Source organism: Carcharodon carcharias, chromosome 31, assembly GCF_017639515.1.
Source record: "Carcharodon carcharias isolate sCarCar2 chromosome 31, sCarCar2.pri, whole genome shotgun sequence".
Classification (NCBI taxonomy): domain Eukaryota; kingdom Metazoa; phylum Chordata; class Chondrichthyes; order Lamniformes; family Lamnidae; genus Carcharodon; species Carcharodon carcharias.
The window spans coordinates 9,719,340-9,736,528 of NC_054497.1; the positions used below are offsets into that span (position 1 = coordinate 9,719,340).

The 17,189-nt window shown below is 44.1% G+C and overlaps 1 protein-coding gene and 1 pseudogene across 4 annotated transcripts in view; both read right to left on the reverse strand.

Annotated features, from left to right (window-relative positions):
- Positions 1 to 1,211: 1,211 nt before the first annotated feature.
- Positions 1,212 to 1,344, reverse strand: LOC121271852 (annotated as a pseudogene).
- Positions 1,345 to 5,708: 4,364 nt separating this feature from the next.
- LOC121271824 overlaps positions 5,709 to 17,189 on the reverse strand; it is a 30,203-nt gene continuing 18,722 nt past the window's right edge. For 3 of the 4 annotated variants that reach the window (XM_041178121.1, XM_041178118.1, XM_041178119.1), the window contains 4 exons: positions 15,852 to 15,993; positions 14,137 to 14,726; positions 10,553 to 10,647; positions 5,709 to 7,848 (listed from right to left, as the gene is read on the reverse strand). In XM_041178121.1, coding sequence (XP_041034055.1) covers positions 10,582 to 10,647; positions 14,137 to 14,726; positions 15,852 to 15,993 — 798 coding nt within the window. In that variant the 3' untranslated portion in view covers positions 5,709 to 7,848; positions 10,553 to 10,581. The remainder of the gene's footprint in view (positions 7,849 to 10,552; positions 10,648 to 14,136; positions 14,727 to 15,851; positions 15,994 to 17,189) is intronic. The other variant, XM_041178120.1, reaches the window with a different exon arrangement.

The window sequence follows — 17,189 nt, forward strand, 5'->3', positions numbered from 1 at the left end:
ATATTGCTGTTCCTTCACTGTCACTGGGTCAAAATCCTGGAACTCTCTCCCTAACAGCACTGTGGGTGTACCTACACCACATGGACTGCAGCGGTTCAAGAAGGCAGCTCATCACCACCTTCTCAAGGGCAATTACAGATGGGCAATAAATGCTGGCATAGCCAGCGACCACATCCCATGGATGAATACATTTTTAAAAATTAATTCTCATCATTGTTTTCAAATCCATCTATCCCTCACCGCTCCCTATCTCTGCAATCTCCTCCAGTCCCACAACCCTCCAAGATCTCTGCGCTCAGCTAATTCTGATCTCTTGGGCATCCCCCAATTTCATCACTCCATCACCGGCAACAGTGCCTTCAGCTGCCAAGGCCCTAAGCCCTAAAATTCCCTCCCCAAACCTCTCTGCCTCTCTATCCTCCTTTAAGGCACTCATTAATAAAATTACCTAATTGTCTAAGACATGTCCTACTATCTCTCTAAAAGGATCTGAGCCGAATTTTGCTTTAAAACGCTCCTGTGAAGCGCCTTGTCATGGTTTATATGTTAGAGGCACTATATAAGTGCAAGTTGTTGTCACTGGGAACATCAGGATGGTGCTCAGCCGTGACACCCTACCATAGTGGAATAGCTTGCCAACACTTGTGCATGGACAGTTGGGCAGGGTACCTGAAGGCACAAGTCTGTGGGGAGGAGAGAAAGATAGTTAATTTTTTTAGAAGTCCCTATTGCTGTGATTAGGATCAAGAAGAATTGTCAGCACTCAATCGCATATTGTATTGATGGGATCATTATCTCATTATTGTGGAATTACCCCACATGTTGCTACAATTTGTCATCAACCACAGCAACTTCCTGTTAATGAGGTTGATGCTTGTTAACCTATTGTAACTCCTTTGAGTACAAACACATTTCCATCTGTTCCTATTCAGATGAAGTTACATTGTTTCATAGTTTTGCCATTGTGAGATCTGAACTCTTGATACTCTTTTGAGTAAACCTGTTTCCATCTGTTTCAGATGAAGTTACATTGTTTCATAGTTTGCCATTGTGAGATTTGAACTCTTGATCCTTCTGCACAGTGGCCATTTTTGGCTGTGTAGACTGTGTTAGCTGCTTTCTTGATAGTTTTGCCATTGTGAGATTTGAACTCTTGCGCTTGGGGTTACAAACCCAGTACCATAACCACTTGGCTATTTAGGCCAAGCCTTGCTCCGCAGAGACTATCAAAAATTGCCATTGCCGACTATATTTCAAGTCGTCATAGCGGGGTATTGGGAAAAGTTTTCAATAAGCAATAATTGTGCCTTGGTTAAACCTCATCGGCTACGATACTGCGAAGTTGATTGTTTCACCCAATTTTTCAAAATTCTTCCATGGGCTGTGGGCATTGTTGATCACATTGTTAGCCTGAGCCCATTGTTTAAAGGGCTCCTCGTGGAGACAGTTAGTGTGTGTGCCTTCTACACTATCTCACTTTTGTCAGGTACAAATTACTCTCACTGATTCCCTTGTCTCTCGTTCTCTCTCTCTTTCAGCAATCTACACCAGTGCTTAAAGCAACTAATTGCTGTTGGAAAGCAAAGTGGAGTTCAATCTTGTACGTGATCGTACAACAATCAAAAAGACATGTTTCTTCTGTAAGGCAGAAAATTTTAGTTGAACAACATTGGCAGATGCAAAAAGACATGCCCTTTTAACAGTCTGCTATTTAGCAATATCCCAGACTTTTAAGAACCTTTAGCTAACTTCCAGTAATATATTGGCACTGTCATACATAATTCTATCTTCAAAAACTACTTGGTTTCCAAGGCCAAAAAAATATTGCTGATTGCGTGGAGAGACGGGTGAAACTGGGGTTGTTCTCCTTAAAGCAGGGAAGGTTAAAGGGAGATAAAAACAAAAAAACTGCGGATGCTGGAAATCCAAAACAAAAACAGAATTACCTGGAAAAACTCAGCAGGTCTGGCAGCATCGGCGGAGAAGAAAAGAGTTGACGTTTCGAGTCCTCATGACCCTTCGACTGTCAAAGGGTCACGAGGACTCAAAACGTCAACTCTTTTCTTCTCCGCCGATGCTGCCAGACCTGCTGAGTTTTTCCAGGTAGTTCTGTTTTTGTTAAGGTTAAAGGGAGATTTGATAAAAGTGTTCAAAATCGTGTATGGTTTTGACAGAGTAAATAAGGGGAATTGTGGCGCAGCTGCTGGTTTAAGTCCTACTCCAGGACTTGATGGCCACGGAAGGTGATGTGGTCAAACAGGCTGTTATCAGCCCTTCCAATACACCTGATGGCAAGCGGAAGAGTTTCCTAGTCAGCCATACTGCAGAGGACAACGGAAAACTGCCATCCTGCAGGATTTTGCCGAGCAAAATCATGGACCAAGCCAATGGAAGTCCATGGTTGCCAAAGTCCTCATAGTACCTGGAGTGGGAGGAGTAAATAAGGAGAAACTGTTTCCAGTGGCAGGAGAGTCAGTAACCAGAGGATCCACGTTCAAAGTGAATCAGCAAAAGAACGAGAGGTGACTTCTTTTTGAACTATTGCGTTATGCTGTGGTCTGGAATGGACTGCCTGAAGGGGCGGTGGAAACAGATTCAATCATATCGTTCAAAAGTGGAATAAGCAAGGGGAAACTTTGCAGGGCTATGTGGAAAGAGCAGGGGAGCAAAACTAAAGGGATAGTCATATCAAAAGTGCCAACACAGGCGCAATGGGCCGAATAAGCTCCTTCGGTATTTTACCCTTTTATGATGCTAGAAATCTAAAATAAAAAAAAACACAATAAATGACTGGAAATACTCCACACGCCAGGCAGGAGCCATGGAGAGAGAAGAGCAGAATTAATGTTTCAAGGTTTCGTCAGAACCGATTCTGTTTTGGAGGTCCATTTTGGCACAGTAAGTGGAATAAATGCCACTTCACACATAATCATATGGCACAGAAACAAACCTCCGGATCTTTTGCTGTTCTCCCTTCTGCGAATGGAACTTATCCTTCCCCCATGTGTGAACTTGGGTAGCAACAGGTAGTGACGTCAAGGTCACTAGTTCTAAACTCTCCAGTCAGGGCAAACAGCCTCTCAGCAGCTATTGTGTCAAGCCCCCTCAGAATTTTCTACATTTCAACAAGATCACCTTCCATTCTAAACTCTAGAGGGTAAAGCAAAACAAATTCACTCACAATACATGAAGAGTTTAAAATCCAGATGCATTCAAAACTCATACCTTCAGCATAACCCCACTCAAAATGTCATAAAGCTTTGCCAGGCAGACTTTAACTCAGAACAAAAGGAGTCGTCATATTTAAAACAAAAAAAAAATAATGGTGTGATTTGTTCAGTCGTATGCACAACTGGCAGTATTCCTTTCAACTTCATTGGCAGGTTTTAAAACCCATTAAGTTGGCCTGTTTAATTATTAATTCATTCATTTAGGAGTCTCTCTGTGGGAGTTTTGGCAGAGGGAGGGATCAAGTGGTGGGGGTCTTAAACACAATGAGAAGGGATGCACCAGAGAGAGAGTTAGGAGTCTCTGTGGTACAGGCAGAGGAGTTGGGAGTTGTAAAACCAAGATGCTAGAGCATCACCCCTGGCAGGAGGGTGTAACTACAGTGTGATGTTTACATAGGCAGTAACCACTACTCCATCTCCCTGGTGTTAATGTCAGTGGACTAGTAATCCAGACCCAGGTTAATGCTCTGGAGCCATGAGTTTATATCCCACCATGACTGCTGGTAGAATTTAAATCCAATTAGTAAAAATATTAAATCTGGAAATAAAATCCAGTCTCCATAATGGTGACCATGAATTTAAGAGATTGGCCTGAATTTTCCTTTGGCGATTTGGGGGCAGGGCCCACTCGCCGACGGGAAAATGACGTGGGATGATGTCGGGAGGAGCCCCTGACGTCATCCCTGTCCCTTTAAATCTTTAGGAAGGCGGGCGGACAGCGAAACCAGCTGTTCTGCCCACCGACCTGGCAATGGCCAAATGGGGCCATTGACAAGAGTAATTAAGATAATTAAAGACCCTGCCCGTCCAAGCTTAAGACTGGCGGGCAGGCCAGGAGCCCCAGCGAGCTTCTGATAATACGTGAAACCTCTGGCGGGATGAGGTTTCATGAATGTCCATGGACTAAGCAGTCCCTTTTACTGTTCTTAGACAGGTGCGGTGGTACTTTTAGGCTTTTAATATATGTTAGTAGATGTTGATAAAATGTTTCCCCTACAATTATTTCTTTATTAACATGTCCCATCTTGTGTGACATTGTCACAAGGGGACATGTTAATAATTTTTTAATTTTTCTATTTGCAAAGTTTTTTGGACTGTCAGTAACTTCCCTTTGTCTCAGGGAGCAGTGCCCGGAAGAGCGCACTTTGATAGCTGGGGATTTCTCCCCACCCCCAGGAAGTGCTTCCTGTCGGGCAGGCCGCTGGGTGGGCCTTAATTGGCCCGCCCGCTCAAAATGGCGGTGGGCCCCGTTTCGGTGGTGGGGGTCGGCTGTCCGCCTGCCGCCGAGCCGGTGGGGCCCACACGCATGGTCACCATTATGGAGACTAGATTTTAATTCCAGAATTAATATTTTTACTAATTGGATTTAAATTCTACCAGCAGTCATGGTGGGATTTAAACTCATGGCTCCAGAGCATTAATCTAGGTCTGGATTACTAGTCCACTGACATTAACACCAGGGAGATGGAGTAGTGGTAACTGCCTATGTAAACATCACACTGTAGTTACACCCTCCTGCCAGGGGTGATGCTCTAGCACCTTGGTTTTACAACTCCCAACTCCTCTGCCTGTACCACAGAGACTCCTAACTCTCTCTCTGGTGCATCCCTTCTCATTGTGTTTAAGACCCCCACCACTTAATCCCTCTCTCTGCCAAAACTCCCACAATAGAGACTCCTAAATGAATTAATTAATAATTAAACAGCCCAGCTTAATGGATTTTAAAACCTGCCAATGAAGTTGAAAGATGTTAGGAAGTTTCTTGCTGGGGATGATGGCAATCTCCTCACAGACCCCTCACAGAACCTAGGGCAAAATTCTGCCCATTGTCACAAAAACCCATCTAGTTCACTAATATCCTTTAGGGAAAAAAAACTGCCATCCTCACCTGTTCTGGCCTACATGTGACTCCAGATTCACAGCAATATGGTTGATTCTTAACTGCCCTCTGAAGTGGCCCTAGCAAGCCACTCAGTTCAAGGGCAATTACAGATGGGTGACAAATGATGGCCTTACCAGTGACGCCCACATCCCAAAGAATAGTGTAAAAAAAATTAGGGACACAGGAATTTATAACGGAAAAGATGGGGAAATAAGGTTTTAAACAACCTACAATTATTTGTAGGAGAGTTTATAAAGTCTGACTCATGGGCTGATGTTGCAACATGTTGGAGAAGTGAAACAGATCCAAAATGCACACAGTTCCAGTAGCCAATTTTTTTTGGTAAAAAGGCTATTTGCTACCCCAACCAGGTTTACCCAGATATCAAAGACTGTGAAAGGTATTTGTGAACATGCGGAGCTAAGAACTCACCTATTAGAGTGATTTAAAATATAGGGAAACCAAATCCAGTCCTGATACTTTAGCATGTGCAAAAACAATGAAACCTTACTCTTCCCCCACGAAAGGCTTCTAAATGAGAAGCCCCCGGGAAAACCAGAAAGAAAGCATTTATTTACAATATTTATTAAAAATCCTTCAATATTAAAATTTGTTTTTATTTTAAGGAAAGAATAATAAATAGTTTTTATGAGCTCACATTCTCTGGTCATGATACAGCACAGCCGTAATACATACATACATGTATTTTTTAAAAAAGGTATGCCCTTGGTGAGATTGTTACTCCACCAATGCTACCTCACAGAAGGCTTCAGTGGTGTCAGCATCACAGACTAAAATCTGTATTCTGGCAACATTTATGAATAGAATGTGGTTAACAATGTGACAATGACCAGATAATCCATTTCTTTCTACAATGTTTATTGAGGGATAATTATTCGCCAGGACCCCAGGGAAAACTCAGGGCCATAGGAATTTTTTTATTACATCCACCAGAACAGGCAGAACCTCAGTTCAAAATCTCATCCAAAAGACTGCACCTCCAACAGTGCAGCACTCCCTCCCTAATGCACTGGAGTGTCAGCCTCAATTCTTATGCGCTCAAGCCCTGGCGTGGGACTCAAACCCAGAGCCTCATGGTTCGGAGGCAAGAGTGCTACCAACTGAGCCACAGCGGACACTAGGTCTCCATCAAAGTGAACTTCAATACACAAACACACTGCTCTGAACCTAACATGTGGCAAAAGTGTCAGTTAGTCAGTAAAGGCATTCAGATATGGTACAGTCACCAGCTGCATTTAACTCTTGGTATCCCTATAAACAGGAAGGAGACACTTGGGGGGTGTATGTGGACCAGTCCAATGTGAGGAATAGAGAAAACAGGCTCAGAACTGACTCCAAACCCTTCACACTGCTAGGCTCAGAAACAGAATCTAAGACTTTGGAATGCTGGAAAAGTCCCTGAATGGTTTGTCTGTCTACTGACAACTCTCCTGACAGGTCAATGTGTTCCTTGTGAAATAGCCAGTACAAATAAAATGTGTTTTGAAAAAGCATATCTTCATTGTCCCATTAATCCTCTAAGACTTTTCTCAGGAGATAGTTTAATACATTCATTCCACAGGTCCCCCACCCACCGCCCATGACAACCCTGTTCTCCGGCTATACTTAGAACTCTCTCTGGTACATCCCTCCTCACCTAGTTCAAAACCCCCACCCGCTTGCACCCTCACCCTTCCATTACTCCTGCACAATCGCTTGCTGCAAGGCAGTCCCAATCCAGTCAGACACTGCCTCCTTTCTGGTTTCCCCCAACCAAGCCCTCTCCTCATTCTAGACCGGGGACTCGCCCCCAATGGATCCATGGATCCTGCCCCAGATTTGATCCCTTGGCAGAATGGAACTCGATGTCAGAAGCCATAATTAAAAAAGGAATAGTAAGGCAACAACAGGCACAAAAGATAACAAAAGAAATTATAAAACACAACAAGTTCAACAAGTAAGTTAATAGTCCAAATAACATCATTTTTTCTTTGGATCCCAATTGAGCCAGGCTCTAGCAGGACAGTGATCCTCGTAGGTACTGATGCACGGAAAGTCAATAAGCATCTAGTGCCAACATTTCATACCAAGTTGCTTTCCCATCTTCCACTTGCCCACTACTTCTCTTGGGCTGAATGGCCAGTTTCTCTGCTGTCAAATTTTCTACCAGGAGTTACTGCTGGTATCTCAATTCCAACACCAACATCCTTCCCTTCCCTGGTCGGGGAGGGAGATGGAGGGTCACGTCCCTACGTGATCAAGATACATTTTCAGTGCCCATGGTGGAGGGAACAAATGGTCTCTCAGGTGAATATTAAAGCTGTTTTACCGCAGAAAGAAGAAATGCGGGGGATTGTCAGTTCTCTTGGCCAAAGTTGACGAGCTGTGGTTATCAAGGGAGCCAGATATCTTTTGCTTGTTGGTAAAGTTCATATAATTAAAGAAGATATCTCTCCTTCCCTCCCCATCCCTGCTTCCCCAATGGTCCAATTGATTGACAATCCTTTCCATCCAAAAATGAAAAGCTCTCCCCCAACTTGGCTTGCTGATGGAGAGTTCATTTTACAATTTGAGTTGATGAGGGGAGAAGGGATAAAAAAAAGTAGAGTTGAGGCAGAACAGCAGCACAAGACAGAGTACGGACCAGACAATGTATGCTGAGACTTCCAACATGGCGGGAAGCAGGACTCTTTCGAAATAGAAGGCCTTGGGAAGTCATCTTGCTTTTCACATGTTCTGTAACAAAGAATAAACCTTCATCAGTTAAAATGACAAGAAGAATGTCCAAATAACCAATGGAACACAAAATGCTTGGCAGCTAAGACTATAGAATGGCACCTTCCAAAATAGAAAACTGAACTGTACAGCCTTTACGTCAGTATCTACTCAAACTCACTTCCATGGCCACAAGTTTACAACCTTCATCATTAAGGGTTTAATAATTTCAGACCATGACCACCAGTCTCATTTTTTTTCTCCAGATAGGCGCTGGTAATGGTTCTGCTTTTGCCATTTGCATCTTCGCATGACCCATCTTTTGTTTGTTTACTTGTCCCTATAGTGTTCAATTGTTCTGTGTTTGATTAGGTGAGTCTGATAACTGATCTATGCTCACTGTGCTTGATTGGGTGTGGACTCAGAGTAAAGTAAACAGTCACCACAGAAGCTGAGCTGTAAGCATGAGTGCAGACATTGTAACTGCAGAGGTATTTTAAAACTCTTGTAAATAAATCTGTTGTGCACTTAGAAACTAGTGTTATCTCTGCATTGCTCTGCAGAAAATCAAATATATAAAATATACAACAGTCCCATTACCAATCCCTTTGCCATCATTCCTTTTGTCATTTAATCTCTCCTGCCTTCCACCCTAATCACAGACCTTCATCTCCTTCCCTTGCTGTTACACCTCAACTTTTCCAATTCTGACCAAAGGATCATCAATCTGCAATGTAAGTTCTCTCAGGGATGCTACCTGACCTACTCTGTACGCCCAGCTTTTCCTGTTTTGATTTCCAGCAGCTGGTACAATTTTGATTTTGTCTGCAGTCGGATTAATTCCGTCAATCACTTTGAGACAGTGGGTGACGAGAATCTGCAACTTGATACCACAGGGAGTAGTTGAGGCAAACAGCATAGATGCAATTAGGGGGGGTGTGGGGAAGCTAGAAAAGTACATGACAGTAGGTCTTGTGGTGCAATGGGTGGCATCCCTACCTCTGAGCCAGAAGCTCTGGGTTCAAGACCCACCCCAGCTCTTGATGGCCAAGGCAAATCCTTCCAACATACGTCAAAGGCAGTTGGCAAGAGCAGGAGAGTCAGCTATGCTTGATGTGGATTTGCACCCTTCAACTATAGCCTCCAGTGACAGGCTCTAGCAATCTGTTCCAGGAAAAACTAGGTGTGGAAACAGACATGTTTTGTCATCCTTGTGTGCTACAGGACATGGGAGAGCTGTAATAGCTGTGCAATCACAGAAGATTCCTTCTTTAAAGAAATTTTCCAATTTAGTATTTCGATTCATCCTCCACCCCTTCCTTCCAGTCACATAATCTGCTTGTTTTACAGTGAAAGCTGTGCTGAGTCTGTAAATGCATGTTGGAATGTGCACTCTCTCTCACAAGCTGTTAACAATACCAGGTCTTGGTGTGGTAAATTGGCCCCACAAACCAAAAGACAAAGGTTTAATTTAATGGAGGGTGATGGTGGGAGTGGGGGTGGGGTGGTGGTGCGGTGGGGGGGGGGCGCTGTTGAAGAGCAATTGTGCCTCAGGAGGTAGAGAGGGAAAACTAAATATGCCAAGAGGTTCCACTGCTGATCCTAATCCAGGTGATTTCTTTTACCCCTCCTCTGGGCAAAGATAAAAAGTGATGACATTACAGGTTAGGATGAGGATCGGGCTGCATGTTAATCTAAGTCACACTGGAGGAAATTAAAATGATTTCAATGGGGTTGGTGGGAGAGAGGCCAGGAGTTCCTCCCAACCCAGGAGAGTCAATGCCTTTAAAAGAATTGGGGGGTGGGGGGGGTGCAGTGTAATCCTCCCATTCTCTCTCTCTCTCTCTCTCTCATACACTCTGAGCCAAGTTTTACTGAGGTCAGACACAGCATTCTTGTAGCTCTATCAAACTGGCATCTTACCATAGGAATATGTGTTGGAAAAGCTCTTTTTTTTTTTAAGCTTTGCAACTTTTAAACCATTCAGTAAACTAATTCAGAGCCAGCTGAGAGAAAGGATTCACTTCAGTGAATGCAATGGCTCAGTCCAATTGCTGCAGAACCCTGGCCGTGGTTGCCAAGGGAGATGGGAACCGAGTTGCCAATGGCGACTGTACATAAATTTGTAAGTGAAAAGGAGCCTTCCTGGTGAATCCCTTGATGTTTTCCATAACCACGTCGCACTGGGTTTGGGAGCATAGTGGTTATGCAACTGGTCTAGTAATCCTGAAGCCTGGACTAATAACCTGGGGACATGTTCAAATCCCACCATGGCAGCTAAGGCATTTGAATTCAATAAAATCTCCTTGAAACTAAAAGATCATCAAAAACATGTCTGTTCCCACACCTAGTTCACTAATGCTCCTTTGGGGAAGGAAATCTGCCGTCCGTCCCCCGGTCTGGCCTACATATGACTCCAGACCCACTGCAATGTGGTTGATTCTTAAATGCCCTCTGAAATGGCCTAGTAAGTCACTCGGTTGTATTCAAAATGACAGCTCACCACCACGCTCTTAAGTGGGATGGGCAACAAATGCTGGCCTTGCCAACAATGCTCCCATTCCATAAGTGAATAACATATTTTTAAAAAAACACCTTCTCAAGAACAGCTCAGGTTGTGCAGGTTGCCAGCAAGGCCCACATGCCAAGAATGAATTAAAGAAAAAAATAAACAATCTGCTCCTGGTTTCTAGGTCATTGTGCTCTCAAGAAAATTAAAACTCACCTCCTCATTCCTTCTCAAAGCTCTCTCCCCTATGCATCGACAACCTCCACTCTGGCCAATGACAATGGCTCCATTTCAGTCATATGTGGAGGGGCCTACATGACAGAAAGAGAGCCCTTTAATGTAACTGAACTAACAGGGGCACAAGTTCTTAATACATGAAGGCATGGTATCAGTGCCAGTGAATGGGAACAGGGGGAGGCCATTCAGCCCCTCAAGTCTGTCCCACCATTCAACGAGATCATGGCTGACCTCTATCTTCACTCCATCTAACCACCTTAGTTTGCGTAACCCTCATGTGACAAAAATGTATCAAACTCAGCCTTTGAAATTTTGGGAGGGAATTCGATCGAGACTTACACCAGTCTGAGGGTGAAGAAGTGTTTCCTGACATCACCCCTGAAAGCCTAGCACTAATTTTAAGGCCATGTTTCCTTGTTCTGGACTTCCCCCACCAGACAAAACCCTATCAAATCTTTGATAAATATTTGTTAGCTCAACTCAAATGAAAAGGTAGGGCAGAGGAGAGAGAGAGAGAGAAACAGTGGATCATTCTCTACTCTGCCCTAACAAGGTCAACCTCAAAGGCACGCCCTATTACACCACATGAGCATTTCCTTCACTCACACCTAACGTTCTACGAACTCACTTGTGGATCATTACAATCCAGTGTCAAGAAGCTCTAAGCCCCACTCACTCTAACTTTTAAACAAGCCTGAAACTGTCCAAACTAACATCACATTAAACCTTTCTTTAGGGGGTTGGGGTTGCGGGGGGGGGGGTTTGTTGGCGGTGTCAATTGTTTCAGTCCATTTGGGCAAATTTCATGCAGTTGGGTCAGGACTTTCCCCGATATCCTACTGACAAAGTTCCAGAGCAATGGCTCAAACTGCTGGACTCCACAAAGATAAAAGCACAGAATATTGATGAAAAGAGAAACATGTCACGTGTTCGACTGATTATCTAAACTGGTTGTCAGTGTAGCTATTAGCGCACTCAGGATTGTTCAGCAAGTGCTGCCCAATCGCGGAATCACATCTAAAATGGTAGACATTTTGTCAGCCGAGCTCGTAACGTAGCTCATTTACACTTGCTAGAAGTGACATACATTCATAAACCAAGACCCGTTCTCCGCAAACAAAAGCAATATGTTCAAGCCTTGTGCCTTTTTTGAATTACCCTGGAGTTTGGGGAGTCAATTCCCCATTGCTTTCTCCATGGCAACGTCTCGGCCAGAGTCAACTTGCCAACCAATCACCCTTTTCTCCTACAGTATAAGTTGTTGTGATTGCTTGAAATTTGGCTGACAGTTCCACAGGAAACAACTTCCCTCTCATGCAAATCATCCAAATGTCCATGCTGCGTCACGGTTGGCTAGACAACTGTGCAACGCATCACACGTCAAACCATCTTCAAATCGGCAACCGCTTAGGTGTGCACTCCAGTAGGTGCTGCTGCATGGGGATCAACAGCAGGAACTGTGGCCAAGGGATACTCAGGCCCACTGGAGTCACCCCACTGAAATCAGCAGCCTCAACATAGCCTAGGATCTAAACTAGGACCAGCTGGTTTGACCTTTTAACAGTGGAATGACTTCACACCCGTGATTTATATCCAAGTGCAATTAGTTACTGTAAAAATCCAAATTTGACAAACACCATAGTGAACACCATAGGGTCCATTACCAGGAGCATGGGTGGTCGTTCAAAATTCCTTGAAAAGATCCTTATGACCAAGCCAGGGGCTCTCGTGATCAAGTGGATTTAAGTGAACTTGCATGACCTCATGCTAAAATTCTTATAGACAAAGTACTTTAAATGCTGTCACTGTTGTAATATAGGAAACAAAGCAGCTCAATTGTACACAGCCAGCTTCCATGAACAGCAACAAGACATTGACCAGATGGTTGTGCCCCTCACCTCCAAGGTGATCCTGCTTAAGAGATAGATATCAGCCAGAACAATGGGGAGAACCCACCCACTCTTCTTCAAAATAAAGCCATGGCATCTTTTACTTCAACCAGAAGGTAGATGGGGCTTTGGTTTAGCATTTCATCTGAAACATGGCATCTCTGACAGTGCAGGACTGATGTGCCTGCCTGAAGCATGTGCACACGTCTCTGGAGCAATGGTTGTACAAGACAGCGCAGGGAAACCTTCATGCCTCCCGAAAAGTGAGATCAAATAAAACGCAACCACAAACATATATTTATATTAAGCCAAGTTCTCCAGACTTTGCACCCTCTGTAAATATGACGTCATCCAAAACTCTGCAGTTGGTATCCTAACTCGCACAATGTCCAGTTCACCTGCTGTCCCCAAGCGTGCCGATTTACACTGGCTCCTAGTCCAGCAGCATCTGGAGATTAAAAGTTCTAACGTAGGTTTTCCAATATTTCCCCATTTCTGTAACCTCAGCCAGTCCTACAGCTCTACTAGATGTCTGCAGTCCTCCAAGTCCTGGTCCCTTAATCATTCCCTAATTTAATTGCTGCACTGTTGCTGGCCACACCTTCAGCTGCTTGGGCACCAAGTTCAGGGATTCCCTCCTTAAACCTCTCCTCATCTCTCTCTCCCCCTGGTTTAAGACGCTCTTACCTCTTTGACCATGCTTTTAGTCACCTGTCCCTGATATCTCCTTATTGTGGCTCAATGTCAAACTTTGTTTGGTTGCATTCATGAAGCACCTTGGGGTTTTTGTTTACATTAAAAGGTGCTATATGAATGCAAGATGTTGGTTTAAAAATGAACATAAGAATTTAGCAAAAGTGTGAAAACAATATAGGATAGATGGCAGCAAAGCTTTATAGATGGACAGTCGTATTTGTCAGCTCATTTGCATAGGAAATATAGCACAGAAGCAGGCCATTCAGCCCAACCAGTCCGTGCTGGTGTTTATGCTCCACTCGAGCCTCCACCCATCTTTCCTCCTCCAAATCTACCATCGTAACCCTCGATTCTCTTCTCCCTCATATGCTTGGCTGTTTTTTCCCCTTAAAATGCATCTACACTATTCACTTTAACCACTGCCTGTGGTAGTGAGTTCCACACCCTCACCACTCTCTGAGGTCAAGAGGTTTCTTCTGAATTCCCCTATTGTATTTCTTGGTGACCAAATCATATTGATGGCCTTCAAGAAAAAAAGAAAAAAGAAACAAAATCTACTTGGTAGTTAAAGTCTGGCTCAAAGCTTGGCACTTTTTCACCCCCCAACACCACCCCCCCCCCAAGTTTACCTTCACACAAATTGTTTCACTGAGGGGAAGCGATGGGGAGGTGATGGAAGGATCCCCGGGCTGATTATCAGCACGTTGCATGGCCGACAAGTCCTGATGTGGGACTTTGACCCCAAGCTTCTAGCACAGAGGCCTGGGACACAACCACTGCACCACAGGACCTCTATTTTGAAAGAAGTGAAACAATTTCAACACTTTACAGTTTAGGTACTATAGAACAACTCCAAATTGCATTCATAATGTGAAATAGGCATTGATGAGTGCTGAGTTGCAATAATTTTGCTTTGAAAAGTAGAGTGCTGCAAAAAACCTCTCAGATATCTCTTGAGAAAAAGAAACATCTACTTACCAGCTGTCTGTTCCTTTTCAATAAGCATCCAAGAAGGAACATGTTTAAGAGGATGCTGATGACAAGAATGATTGCTACTGTTTGAAGTGACAGTGGAGTGACTATCCGAGAGGACTCAGTGTCGCACTTCAGTGTTGCTGCCATAATACAATCGTTTCCATGGATTAAAGATGTTAGGTTGACATCGGTCCGGTTGGCTACGGTTGCTAGGCTGCCATTGGTTAAAGCTGGAATGGTGCTGTTTCTATTGGTCAAGCCTCCGAGGCTGCCATTGATCAAGGATGAAGATGGATTGGTTAAGCTGGTCAGGTTGACATCTGCTAGGCTGCCATTGGCTAAAGTTGGACTTGTGTTGGTTCTATTGGTCAAGCCCGATAGGCTGCCAGTGGTTAAGGATGGAGACTGATTGGTTCCATTGGTTAAGCCGGTCAGGTTGCCATGGGTTGAAGTTGGAGTGGGATTGGTTGCATTGCCTATAACAGTTGGAATGGCATTGGTTGTCAGGTTGTTGGTTCCATTGGTGAAGATTCCTGGTTGTATTGAAGGCACTGTGGCATTTGTTACCGTTGGTAATGTTGTCTCGATGCGTCCTAAAATGAGGGGTTGAGAAAAAACGTTATTTGCACACTTCTGACTGGGAAGCAATAGTGCTACCAATGGAGTCATATGTAGGTACTTAGATTGGGGAGGGATGTGGGGCACAGGGTACATTCCCCAGATATTGCACCTCACTCCGACTTATTGAAGATTAGTCAAGGTCGGGCGAATGCTTGTGATCCCCAAACCTGGTTTTACCAAGCTGGAAAACAGGGATGGGCAATAAACGTTGGCCTTGCCAACAATGCCACAAATCTATCAAGTGCCAATAGAAAAGGGGTTTCAAACAGGCTTTATGCCTCTTATTTGCAAATACAAAGGAACAGTCTGTTTTAGGCAAATGTAAAGTATGCCTAACTTTTTATGCTTATCCAAACTGGTGGCAGCACAGTTCCTGCTTGCCATATTGGGGTCCACACTGCCCTCAAGAAACAGCCACAGTGCCAACCAGAATTGAACTTGCAAAACTTTGTTCAGCTGAACCTGGCAGCAAGGTCACCTGAGTGAGCCAATCAGAAGAACACAAGAGATCCGAATATTTAAACGATTGTTAGACGAAGGCACTCCCTCGGAATTTCCATCGCTTCCCTGTAGGAGAGCGCCTGATCTTTGTGGCTTTCTGCTCTACCTATCACAGTGTCTCTGCAGAGCCTTAAACTGCAAGCACAAGGTGATAAGTCACCCACTGCTGATATTTATAGACTTAAACAGTACAGCAGGCAGCCGTTTGGCCCATCATACCTATGCTGGCCCTTTGGTGGAAGCAGATTCAATTGTAATTTTCAGAAGGAAATGGGACATATGCATGAAGGGGAGAAAATTGCAAAGGCTGTAGGAAAAGAGGAGGGGGCAGTGGGAATAATTGGATAGTTCTTTGAAAGAGCTGGCACAAGCACAATGGGCTGAATGGCCTCTTATCTGTGTTGTAGGATTCTACGACTGGATAAAGCTTGCCCGCTTGTTACAGAACCACTGGCCAGCTTTTCTCCCAAATGGGAAAAGCCTTGCGCCTTATTCTGTGTTACCGTTGCCCTCAAGTGTGAAGTACAGCTGACCATCTTCCCCTCAAACCCCCATCCCAGGAAGGAGCAAAGCTGCAGAAACAGGGCTGCCTTTACCTGTTAGGCAGGTATATAAAGTGCATTGACTGAAGTCACATTTCATCTGGTCATGTTTCGTATCGAAAGATCTGAAGCATCTCATCAAGTCCTGGAGAAGATCTGAGGATCTCATTCGCACCACTTCACAGTTAGAGGATTCCTGGGTTGAGGAATGAAAGAGAGAGAGCCACAATTAGCAGGAAGATATACAAATTATTATTTTTTTAATCCTCAAAAGCAGCTCAGTGCGGTGTCAGTGCGCAGTGAGTCAGAAGGTTGCCGCTTAAAGGTTTGAGCAAGTAAGCTGGGCAAGAATTCCCTGAGTGGTACTGAGGGAGCACTGCACCAAAGGTATAGACTTCCAGGTGAAACATTATCCAGAGGACAGACAAAGCCTCTAGTTGTGAACAATACAGCAACAGGATCCAAAGAGGAGGAGAGACCACCCTGCCAAAACACAGGTGTCCTGACCAATATTTATCCCTCCAACATTACCAAAGACGGATTATCACATTGCTAATTTGCAGAGCTTGCTGTGTGTAAATTGGCTGCTGTCGCATTTCCTACTTTGCAACAGTGACGACACTTCAAAAGGGCATCATTGGCCTGAAAGCATTTTGGCATGTCCTGAGATCGTGAAAGGTGCTATATAAATGCAAGTCTTTCTTTAGAGCAAGCTTAAAAAAAGCCAAATGAACAACAAAACTGTCCCCATTTTCTACATCAGCTTGGCTATAATTGAGGGTAGTTTCACACAATGGACTCGAGCTCACCGGGAACACATCTCCCACAAAACTCTTACAATCAGCAGATGAAAGAGGGGCAGTCCATTGTATCAATGGATAGATTTAAACCCAGCATCGAGGAGGGAAAGGTCATGTCTAGCCCTTTATCATACACTTATCCATCTATTTTAAATGGAGCAATGGCTCACACATTAAGGGGACATGATGTTGTAGTGGTAAGGTCACTGGGCTAGTAATCCAGAAGCCCAGAGCAACAACCTGAGTGGGGACTGGGTTCGAATCCCACCAAGGGAGCGGGTGGAATTTAAATTCAATTAATAAATCTGGAATATAAAGCCAGTACCAGTAATGGTGACCATGAAATTATCATCGATTGTTGTAAAAACCCTCCTGATCTGAAGGAAACCTACCATCCTTATGGCCTGGTCTGGCCTACATGTGACTCCAGATCCACAACAATATGGTTGGATCTCAATTGCCCTGTGAAATGGCCTAGTAAGCCACTCGGTTCAAGGGCAATTAGTGATGGATGACAAATGCTGGCATTGCCAGTGATGCCCACATCCCATTTAAAAAAAAAATGTAAAAACCTTCATACTGAAGCTACTTC